General features: G+C 43.3%; 2 protein-coding genes across 2 annotated transcripts; one reads left to right on the top strand and one right to left on the bottom strand.

Annotated features, from left to right (window-relative positions):
- The first annotated feature begins 3125 nt into the window (after positions 1–3125).
- Positions 3126–3940, top strand: LOC4324502 (histone H2B.6). The gene has a single exon (NM_001428119.1). It carries the CDS (start codon positions 3200–3202, stop codon positions 3659–3661), a length of 462 nt encoding a protein of 153 aa, NP_001415048.1. The 5' UTR covers positions 3126–3199; the 3' UTR covers positions 3662–3940.
- A 1977-nt stretch (positions 3941–5917) lies between these two features.
- Positions 5918–10088, bottom strand: LOC4324501 (receptor kinase-like protein Xa21). The gene is given in 2 exon segments (XM_066309767.1): positions 5918–6581; positions 6584–10088. Coding segments are annotated over 2 exon segments (3270 nt in total). The 5' UTR covers positions 9306–10088; the 3' UTR covers positions 5918–6033.
- Positions 10089–12063: the final 1975 nt, after the last annotated feature.

The following is a 12063-nucleotide window of genomic DNA, read 5'->3' as shown; positions in this document are numbered from 1 at the left end:
CTCTCAGGCGCAGGCGCCGGCGTTGCTCCAGGCGGCTATGCAGCCGCCGTCCTCTTCCTCGCAGGTGTCGGCGTCGGCGTTGTTCCAGGGGGTGCCCGCACGTCGACCACCGCTGCCGGCGCAAGCCCCACCACCTCCTCGATTTGGGGCCGACGGCCCTCTGCGCCCCGCACCGCTGCCTCGCCGTCGTCTTCCTCAACCTCCCTACTCCAGTATGCAGGCGAGAGAGTCCATGGGGGGACATGCTCCATGGGAGACACTGAATCCCCTCTCATACGAAGCTCCTGGCATCGATTTCTCCACAGCTTATTCTGTGTGTGATGAAGAATTCCTCCATATGAGCAATTTCGGTAAGGCTGTCCCTGATTCGTTCGATGTTTAGATTAATTTTCAGAGTGTTGCAGCCTGATCTGATGTCCATTCTATGACTGACTTCCCCGGCTAGAATTCAGGAATTCAGGATTCAGAACACTTAGAGGAAAATGTCAGAAAGTCTGAAATTTGTACCGTATCGAATGGAAGTCTGAAATATGCAGGATATGCTCTAAATCTGAAAGTCTGAACACTTATAGGAAATCAGGTTTCAGAATATTTAGTAATGAAGGATATGCTCTAAATGTGTGGTATGCTCTGAAAGTCTGAAATATGCTGTCAAATATTTTTGCTATGTCAAATGTACTCCCAAAGTCTGAAATATGCTCTGAAAGTTTGAAATATTTTTCTCTCATCACAGCATCTTTGAAATATGCTCTGAATTTTTGCATTAAGATAATGTTGTTAGATAATTTGATAGATAATGCAACAAGATGCAGTCCATAGTCTATTTTTCAAGATAAAAGAACCACCTGCTTTTGCCAATCAGACTTTCAGTTTCATGAAAGCTGCAACTACAGAATTATAAGTACAACAACATAAGTTTAGTAGGATTATAATAACTTATACAGTTCTTAGCTCTAAGTACAACAGCTGCTTAATTGAAGTGATCATCTGCATTTAGTATGCCTCACTTTTTAGATTAGCAGATGAACAACCACATGCTTGTGCCAAATATTGAAAATAGTGTCTGAAAGATGCAATTTCAGTATGTATGTGCCTAATCACTCACTGTCGCTGACATTTATTCTTCTTTAGTTCCCTTCTCTGATGCCATCATAGACAGTATGTGCTCTGAAATATTGAGAAACTACTTGCTCTGAATTTTTGCTATGCTCTGAAAGTATACAAGTCTGCTTTTTTTTTTTCCTCAAGTACATGCTAACAAGGTTCCCCGATTAATTACTGCATGACCTATAACAGATCCACCACGCTTTGGAACTTCATCATCGTCGAACTCACCGTGCACTATATCAACCGCCGAAGAAATAAATTCTTCGTCACCATCCGATGAAAACTCATCCAATAGCATTTGGAGGAGGGTGCTTCGACGACTCATCTCCTCTTTTTGTTTGCCACGGTGTTGGAGCGTTTACCACAGGGATGAAGTGCAATGGAGGGAACTGATGGCAGGAATAGAACAATAATCAATCTGCAAAATTAATTATCAGATCAAACTTAATATTTTCCAACAATATATATCCACATCAAAATACTGACATAGAGATTGACTACGGCACAAGAGATTAATGGGATTTGCTAAGGATTACCTCCTTGATGACACGAATTGCTACGACATCTCCTTGGTGTTCCGTTTTTTAACAAATCGCAGCAGTCAGGACACTGGTTGGCTGGCTGGTGATGATGGCGCTAGGTCACGGCGGCGCAAGTGTGGGGAGGAAGAAGTCGATCGGCGCTGGTGCGGGAGGGAGAAGACGTGCGCAAGTACCGAACTGGGCCCCACCTTGCTTATGTGGCAAACTAACAAATGATAGGGAATTGATTTTTGGGCTTCTCTTGGAGGAGGGGGTCATTGTTGGGCCCAATTTTTATTTTGGTATTCCTAATTCAGATTTTTTGGGAATCAAATATTGGGTGATTGTTGGGCATGCTCTAAGTGATTTGTTTGGTTGGGAGACATGGAAAATTTAGTGGGATAGGGATGGTGAATTGAGGAAGGAACTCCCTCCTTTTCAATACCTGGGTAGGGGCAGGTAATTGGGAGGGAATTCCTCCTTTACTTTTTCTAAGCAAATCTGAGCCATCTGTTTTTATTAATGACTTAATCTCCAACTAAACTCCCTATCAATTTCCATTACCTCTACCAAACAAGATATTGAGATTAAAAATCAAATTCCCATCTTAATCTCATTATCAATTCCCTCGTGTAAACTCCCAATCTCCTTCCCTCGAGTTACCAAACAAGCCGTTAGATCACTAAGAATACGTATATAAAAGTTTTATTCACAAATTTTTTCCATTTACAAATATGCCGATGGGTCCTGGTGATTTACTTAACAAATGTTTGATTAGATCTTCAGTTTTATATACAAATTCGTTTTGTCTAAACAGATAAAATTGACTTATTAATCTTGGGAAGGCCGTTACTCACTCTAGACTTTACTCCTCCTTATCTTTTTTTTTCTTGAACGAACATTTCATTTCTTATATTTTTGCATAGTTTTTTTAAGGTAGTTATAGACAAAAGTGATAATGATTGGGCTTCTAAATAATGGGTAAGACTTGTCTCCAACAAGTGACCCATAAGGGCACCTAAATCTAAAATGGGTTTCCGATAGTATTATTTCAGCCTCCAACAGAGTACCTATACAGAAGACCTATTTTACGTGCTATAAGAGGCATAACCTAAATCTGAGTATCCTCTCTCCTGAAGACCTATTTGCAGTAAGGGTTCTCTTTTAGGCCTTATTGTTGGAGAAGACCAAAAATAGGTATTGAACTCTTTTACTGTAGCGCTATGCAAACGTGAAATGAGTCTTGTATTTTGGGTTTCATTGTTGGAGATAGCCTAACCACCACGCGCCGGAAGCCAAACCCAGTTCTCCCCGTTCCCGCCTACATTTTCGCCACGTCAGCGATCCGCACCGAAATGCATCGCAGCCGTTTACGGAAACAGCATCGAACGTCACACGTTCGTCCACGTTATCGATCCGTGGGGAAACCACTCCACCAATCAGCGCCCACCTCAAGTTCGCTATAAAGTCGTCGCCCCCGTCCCCATTCTCTTCCCCACATCGCAGTCTTGCAAACACACGCAGCAAAATCCACACCGCTTCCCCTCCCCGAGAAGAAGAGAGCAGCATCCATGGCGCCCAAGGCGGAGAAGAAGCCGGCCGCGAAGAAGCCCGCGGAGGAGGAGCCCGCGGCGGAGAAGGCCGAGAAGGCCCCGGCGGGGAAGAAGCCCAAGGCGGAGAAGCGTCTCCCCGCCGGCAAGGGCGAGAAGGGCAGCGGCGAGGGGAAGAAGGCGGGGCGGAAGAAGGGGAAGAAGAGCGTCGAGACCTACAAGATCTACATCTTCAAGGTGCTCAAGCAGGTCCACCCCGACATCGGCATCTCCTCCAAGGCCATGTCCATCATGAACTCCTTCATCAACGACATCTTCGAGAAGCTCGCCGCCGAGGCCGCCAAGCTCGCCCGCTACAACAAGAAGCCCACCATCACCTCCCGGGAGATCCAGACCGCCGTCCGCCTCGTCCTCCCCGGCGAGCTTGCCAAGCACGCCGTCTCCGAGGGCACCAAGGCCGTCACCAAGTTCACTTCCTCTTAGGCTGCACCTGGTGCTATTGTGCTAGTAGTAATATTAGTTTGATCTATTTATCTACTAGCTGTAGTGCATCAATGATGGGAAATGGATGTTGGGGATTTAGTGACTGTAAGAAGAATTAGGTGGGGCTGCTTTTGAGGAACTTCTGTTTCATGGATTCGAAATACACTAGTAATGCTTTTGTATCATGTGAATATGTGATCTCTCCTATGTTGTCTTTGGTTGCCTTGTGCTGAACTTGTGTTTGTTTTAATTAATTTATGTCTAATTTTGGGGAACTAATCTTTGTGTTGTAGTAACTATTTGCATTGTCTTGCAAATTCCTCGTCATGTTACCGGAATTGATTCTGGAGCATGCATGTTTGGAGTTTGGAACTGCTGATGTGCTCATGTAGACGTTATTATGGAAGATTGCTATTATTTTTGTTTCTGATTACCTTAATTAGCTAATGTCACTGGCCACAAGACGAATTTCACTGGGCTCCTTTTGGGGAACTTTTTTTTTTTCTCATGGATCAGGAATACTCTTTGATTTCCTTGTGCTTGAAGGTGAACTAGTGATGCTTATGTCTAGTTTTGTGGAATTAATCTTCATGCTATTGCTATTTTTCATTGTCTAGCAAATCATCAAATCCCTCTGCTTGTTACTGGAATTTTATTTCTTGAGCATCTATTTTGGAGTTTGGTACTGCTCGTTGGATTATGTTAGTTTTAGATTTATGGACTGGCACTACTTTTGTACTTTGGACCGTTTGTGGACTGAGCATTTGGAGTTCATGATGTTTGCATTCGAAACAAAACAGAGGTTGTTAGAAGAGATTAGAACTTTGAAAATTGTAGTAAACTTTGTTTTAGCTTCGTCTGGTACTAATTCAAAGAAATCTAACTCAAGTGGAAATAGTACTGAAACTCCACATATATTGCCTTTGCTATTTCACTATTTCAGGATTATGCATGCCTGCCCGTTTGCTACATTTCTGTCCTGAATGTCTTATGGAGGTTCCTCTGTTGAAGATTAGCTAACAACAAATATGAGGTATGCATCTTTTATCAAACCTTGCTTTGGGCTGTTCTGTTCTGTGCAAGATGTGCTGACTGAAGAGTGAAGATGGGACTCTTGTGGGACTTCTTGTAATGCAATCCTTTTATTTTCTATTCAGGGAGATTATTTGAGGTGATCAATTATCTTTAAGGTTCTACAGGGAGAGCATCCTGAATTTCTGTTTGGCTTGTTCAAATTAAATATTCCATGCCAAACAACTTTAGCTTTAACTGATTACTGTGGATATGTACTAGTATCTTTTTCTCATGAAAAAGCTTTATAGTGGCTAGTACAAATCCACAGCGACTGAAATGATGGATCTCATATTTCTTGGGTGAACAATCCTTCATTCCTATTTGGTTAATTGTTTGGGCTATTGTTCTTCTATTCTATAATTGTCATGGATTTGGTATCCTGTGCTAGAACTGTTTAGATGCGATCTTTTTTGCTGCTTTGTTTATGTCGAATCTGAAAACTGGTTGCCTGGGTATTTGAGTCAGGGAGTTAGGAAATTTTGCTGCTATGGTTCTGTAGGTAACTAGGAATTGGTATTGAATTATTATTGGTGCTGCGTAACCTTTATTTAACCTCTAAAATGCACGACCAGTAACTATAGTTGGCCATAAGGCCCGAGGCCCGAAGGCCCGGCCCACGGCACGCCTTTTTGGCCCGGCCCAAGCACGGCACGGCCCGACTTGGGTCGGGCCCGTGCTGGCCCGGCCCGACCGTCGGGCCGTGCCTGGGCCTCCCCACCGGCACGCTGGGCTGGCCCGGCACGGTCGGGCCGGCCCGGCACGATGGGCCGGCAGGCCAGGCCCGGTACATAAAGTATGGGGACTAAAAATAGACATATAAATGTAACTGTCTAAAGAATAGGGACCTTAAATAGACTTATTTTAGCTATTTATATACCCCAGCCCAAAGAAGAGGGAGGTAAAATAGACTTTTTGTAGCTGTACATATGTCACAGCCCAATAGGAGGGAGGAAATTTAGACTTATTCTGAGGAAAAGCACGACGGCCCATCGTGCCTTCGGGCCGGCCCGGCACGGCCCGAGGCGTGTTGGGCCGTGCCTGGGCCGTGAGTGCGGCACGTGGGCTGGCACGGCACGGCCCGGTGCGTCGGTCGGGCCGTGCCGGCCCGACAAGCCTCGGCCCAGGCACGGCCGGGCCTGGGCCGTGCCGTGCCGGGCGGCCCACATGGCCAACTATACCAGTAACCATGGAACCTTGTATGCAGCTGATTATTCCAGGTACAGTCATCGATACTACACATATGCATATTGCCCAATATTTATGAATGTTGCTCTACTGTTCATTGCCCGACTCAACATTTAGTTAAGAGTGCTCTGTTCATTTTCAACCATCCAAGACCTGAGATATTCATCTCTGATTGCATGAATCTCTGATGCAGCATCTGGTAACAGCATTCGGTCTCTGGGTTGTTGCTTTGAGCAGGATAAGCCGAGCCTAAGAACGGACACCAAACACTGTTGAATAATTCTTCTTTTTGTGCTTGCATTTGTCCCATCTGTATCATTTGCTTCTTCATGCAGCCAGATTGTTCGATCAGCTATGTTCATGGCGCTCTCAAGAAAAGAAGCTGCAACAAACTTGTGCAGATCCATTGAATCCCTGAAAATGTCATCAGTGGGACTTCTTCCATTAAACATCTCAAGCAACAATATACCTAAGCTGTAAGTATCACCTGCTCTGGTTACTGCAGAACCTTCTCCATACTCTACAATATTTGCAGTTAAAGTTAGTTTTTCACCGTACTACCGACATGTAAAAGATACAAAGTTCCAGTCCAACCCCCACCCATGAGGGAGGAGGTGGAGAAATTGTAGGATATAATACAAAAATATAATATTTTTGACCTACCTGGTGCAATATATCCAATGGAACCTCGGATTCCAATTGAGCTTTTTGAATATTGAAGAGTTCTAGTTGTGCTTTTGGGGAGGATTTTTGATATGCCAAAATCTCCAACCTTTGCACTCATGTCTTCTGCAAGAAGAATATTACTTGGTTTCAGGTCACAATGAATGATCGGTGGCTGACAACTGTTGTGAAGATAATCCAGTGCGTCCAAGATATCAACCACAATGCTGAGTCTCTGCGAAAGGCTCAGTGTATTGCTGGGAGTGGGATTGCTTGACGTGGGATGGAGCCAACTATCTAAGCTTCCGTTGGGCATGTACTCAAAAACTAATGCCTTGAACTCCTGACCCTGTGGGTCAATACTTGAACAACAAGTGATGATCTTTGTCAGACAACGATGGCGAACTCTTCTCAAAGCCTCACATTCAGCCTGAAAGCTCCTTGAAGATCCTAATTGTTTAAGGTCGAACACTTTTATGGCTACAGGTTCACCCTCATCTTGTAAAGTGCATTTATAAACAGAACCATATCTTCCTTTGCCAAGCAAGTTTGCTTCTGAAAATTCATTGCTTCCTCTTGATAATGCATAATATGAAATCCTCTGATATTGTTCCTCTATAACCGGAGATATCTCTTGGCTATTTTGTCTTCCTTTTAGTTTCCTGTGCTGTAACATAATCAGAACAATAGCTGAAGCTAACACCAGAATTGCTCCTGTTGTTATGAAAGCTACTTTAAGATATTTCATCCGTTCTTTTCTGTCCTTTCTTACAGCAGGAATTGGACATGGAGCCAAGTGAAGCCGAGGTATTCCACCACACAACTTGTCGTTCCCTGCAACTGATGCATACGTAAGGTTCCTGAAAGCACCTTCATCTGGTACTTTGCCTTGCAAATTATTGAAGGACACATCTAAGTGCCACAGCTGTGTCAAATTTTGTAGGGTTTCTGGGATTGATCCTGACAAATTGTTGTGAGCTAGACACAGCTGTTGCAGATTGCCCATGCTACCAATGGCATTGGGGATGCTACCAGAAAACTTGTTCATGGTTAGGTTCAGTATGGCGATCCCTTTTAGTTTTGTCAAAGATTGAGGTATGCTTCCTTCAAACGAGTTGCTATCTAGCAGCAGGTATTCCAGCACCTCACAATTTCCTATACTGTCAGGTATTTGATCAGATAGCTGGTTTCCTGACAGTTCTATACTGTTTAGGTTAACCAAGGTACCAACTTCTGATGGAATGGGTCCTGAGAGAGTATTATCTGACAAGATTAAGAACCAAGAAAGTGACGGCAGCTCAAAAATTTCTTTTGGGACCGAACCGTTCAGATGGTTTATGGACAAATCTAGAGCAAATAGCTTCTTTAGCTTCCCAAGGGTTGCAGGTATTGGGCCTTCCAAATGGGCATCGTATGCGGCTAGTATATTCAAATTGGTAAGATTTCCAATTACTGACGGTATGAGGCCTGACAATCTAGTGCTGTACAGAGTAATTATGGCCAAGTCTGCTAGCTTCCCTATGCTCTCAGGAATCACTCCTGACAAAGAAGTGGACCCTAGATCGAGCGTGTCCAAGCCAATCAAATTGCCAATGTCTGTGGGGATGCTCCCGGAGACGCTATTACCACGTAAGAAGAACTTTTGAAGTGTTGTCGACAGGTTAACAATAGAGATTGGCAGCTGCCCAATGAAAGAATTTTCTGCGATATCTAGCTGTTGCAGCTGACTGCAGTTGGCAAGTGAAGTTATAAATTCCCAGCCCTTCATGTTATTTGCCTCAAGTCGGTTGCTAGACAAGGATAGACGCACAAGAGATTTCAACCTTCCCACGGTAGGAGGCACAAATCCACTGAATTTGTTACCATCAAGGTATACGTCTGTGAGTGATGATAGATTGAATAAGGAAGAGGGGATGACTCCGCTAAACTGGTTCACAGACAGAACAAAGTGTTGCATGTTAGGTAATTTGTCGCCAATGTTGGCGGGAATGCTTCCTTTGAGCTTGTTCTCATATACTTGGAGAACAGTCAGTTTTGACAGATTCCATATGGAGGGCGGGAATTCGCCAGAGAGGCTGTTTCCGTCAAGACCAATCTTCTGCAGATTTGGGATGTTTCCGAGGCTTGACGGGATCAGGCCTTTCAGGTGGTTGAAGTCCAACTTTAGGAACTCAAGCGATGATAGGTTTGCTAGCGAGGCTGGAATCGGCCCTGTGAAGCTGTTGTTTCCAAGATGGAGCTTCTGGAGCCACGTCAGTGTGTTACCCAACTTCACCGGAATGTGGCCACTAAGTTGGTTATAGCCCAGGGTCAGGTTTATCAAGCTGATGCAGGAGCTCAGATTATCAGGGAACGCACCGGAAAACGAATTGCTTCCAAGGTCGAGGATCCGTAGATGCTGGAGGTGGCCGAGGCTTGGGGGAATCTCCCCGTGGAGCCCATTGGAGCTCAGGTTGAACCACCGGAGGAAGGTGAGGTTTCCGATGGCAGGAGGGAGCGTTCCGGCGAGATTACTGGACGGCAGGCTCAGCCCCACCACCCTCGTCGGCCTATGGCGGCTGCACTTGACGCCCTCCCAGTTGCAGAAGCTGGTGCTGCTGTTCCATGAGGTGAGCGTCCTTGAGCTGAGCCCCGCCTTGAAAGCGGGCAGCGTGGCCTCATCGGTGCTGCCACCGGCGATCGTCAGGACGGAGATGAGGGACAGTAATACAAGAAGCCTCATGTGGTTTCTTTCTTTGGTTCCGTCTGTGAGAGAGAGAGGAGGGAGGGTCTTTGGAGCATAACATCAGCTTACAGGCTGAGATATTGCTCCTATCCTATGATCCTATTTGGACATCTCCAGTGTTTGCTTGACTTCATTGACCGAATGGTCTACTGTTCAATGATTACTTGGCTGGGACTGGTTGACTTGACCTAATCTGTCAGGACTCGGGGCTTTTTACGAGTGCATTGTGCTGCTCTTTCCAACAAATGCAAGTGGTCAGGGTTAAGTGCAGAGCACGGTGTGTGCTGTCCGCCATACTCGATGATCAGTAAAGTGGGTCACGTAGTTTTTGACATATGGTAGCTGTTGACATGGACGAGGAGCACCGGACGATACGCCAGCAACAGCAGCCTTGCCGTCGTCGTCGCTGCCACCGGTCGCCCTCATCGTCAATCCTCCGCCATTGCGGTCTTCTGAAGCACGGACCAAGGTTCTTGTTTCTTTGAGCACCCTTTTAGTGCTTTTTCCTAGAATTGGAATTCATGATATCCCTGATTATCTTGCCAACTGTTAAATTTTGGTGATTCATCTATTGCGAATCAAGCATTAGTCATAGCATTTGTGATAGTTGATGTTGTCGTAGGTGATCAGTAACATGCATTAGTGGTGATTACTGATTAGTCAGGTCAGGTGTGTAGTTTAGACATGGAAAAACCACCGAAAACTGTGTTGGTAGTAGAAGTGTTGAATTCCGAAGTGTATATACTCCCATAATCTAACTCATGAAACATACAGATTCACAAAAAATCTGTCTTCTTTCTCTGTTCCAATCGCGATGGCGAAGTGATGAGGTGCGATAGTTGGCGAAGTGGAGGTGTACGGCAATTCACAGTCGCAAATTCTCCTGGTCTATATTCCATTAATTCCAGCAGATAAATATTTCACTGCCATGGTGATATATCTCGACGAGACGACGGCGTCCAGGGTCAAGCAACAATGACGGGGGAAACTTCGATGGTCGACAATGGTGATATATAGGCAACATTAGAGCAAGTATAATAGAACGGTTGTTGCTGGCATTGGCTCGGATCGGCAGATGGCGGAGTCCTTGGGCTTGAAGCGTGATGGAAGCTTGCGGGGCCAAAATAAGTGAAACTATATATTTACAAACGAAAAATAATTTATGAATAAAATTTTTATATACGTTTTCTTAACTATCTAAAAACAAATACTGAAAAATAAACTTTGATAAGAAAACGTTAAAATCAGCTCTAAATTTAAGGCTGAAAATTCAAATTCTAGCTGATAAGTATAAACTTAAGCGAAAAGATGAGACTCTTAGAATATCCTTGTGGCAGGAACAAGATTGTGTGAAGATTGGAGGGAGCATTATGAGGTTGTTAAAACGTTAGATATGAAAAGGCTTTCATATCGATGTGTAGTAAGAGAGGAGTGAGTGTTCGCTGGGAATCGGCGCGCACCACCGCAGACCCTGCCCACTGCACTAGGCGCGATTCTCACGTGTATACTTTACATGTTTTAAACAATTTTTTCCTACAAAATTTATTTGATCTACAATTCAGTTACACCATCATATTTGGTACAAGTAAATCTTATATATAGGCTGTTACACCATCCATAATTCGATTACAGGATGTCACATGATTATATATTTTTTAAAAAAAATATATCCGTACTTAAAAAATATATACCATATACTCCCTCCGTCCCATAATGTAAGGAATTTTGAGTATTTGCTTCCACTATTTGACCACTTGTCTTATTCAAAAAATTTTGGAATTATTATTTATTTTTTTGTGACTTACTTTATTATCCAAAGTACTTTAAGCACAACTTTTCATTTTTTATATTTGCATAAATTTTTTGAATAAGATGAGTGGTCAAACACTAGAAGCAAAAACTTAAAATCCCTTATATTATGGGACGGAGGGAGTATGAAATATCAAGTTAAAACGAATGAAACATTATAAAAATACTTCCTGAAACATCCAGAGAAGCTTTGTTCGGAAGTTGGTTACTGCCGGCTGGCAGCAGCAGCTTGAACAATATTTTTGCTGCTGATTCAGTTGTTGCAGGCTTGTAGTACAGCGTTGTGGCTGCACAGGAATTGTTGCCGAACACAGGCCACTATATACAATTTTCACAAATAAAACTAGTGAAACATCGTAAAATACTTATTGAAACATCCAAATAATACCATCAGAAATATTTAAAAAGATTCATTGCAACGTAAAACTTAAATGTGCAACGGAATTGAATTTTGGTTGAAACATTGTTTCCAATACGCAAAACATCAATTTTCACTAATTGAAACATATGTATTTTATATGAAATCTTGATGTAGAGTTTTAATTATAACGAATAGAACAATATAATCGAATCACATATTTGATAAATAATTTAGAAGAAAAATCATTTTGAAGATTGCTAGGTAAACAATTAATGCATATTACATGAAATATGCATACTCCTTTATGGAGAGACAGTGAATGAGCACTTTCCGTGGAGAGGAAAGAATAAAGAACAACTCGCGTACAATGTTTTTCCCTTTGCATTCCCCCAATTATTTTGGTTGTTCAGGAGCGGACACTGTGTAGGTTATAGGAATTCACCCAAACTTTTTTCTCTTGAAAAGAAATACTATATGTAAATACTAGAAGATATAATGATACTGCATAAGTAAATACTTTGCTGGGCCTAATACCTCGTTCTTAGGCCTAATACTCTGCTGGGCCTCCTCCCGACTCACCGGCCC

The sequence above is a fragment of the Oryza sativa genome, chromosome 1 (genome assembly GCF_034140825.1).
Source record: "Oryza sativa Japonica Group chromosome 1, ASM3414082v1".
Lineage (NCBI taxonomy): Eukaryota > Viridiplantae > Streptophyta > Magnoliopsida > Poales > Poaceae > Oryza > Oryza sativa.
Note: the sequence above shows the minus strand (reverse complement) of the source record. Positions and strands in the feature narration are given on the sequence as shown.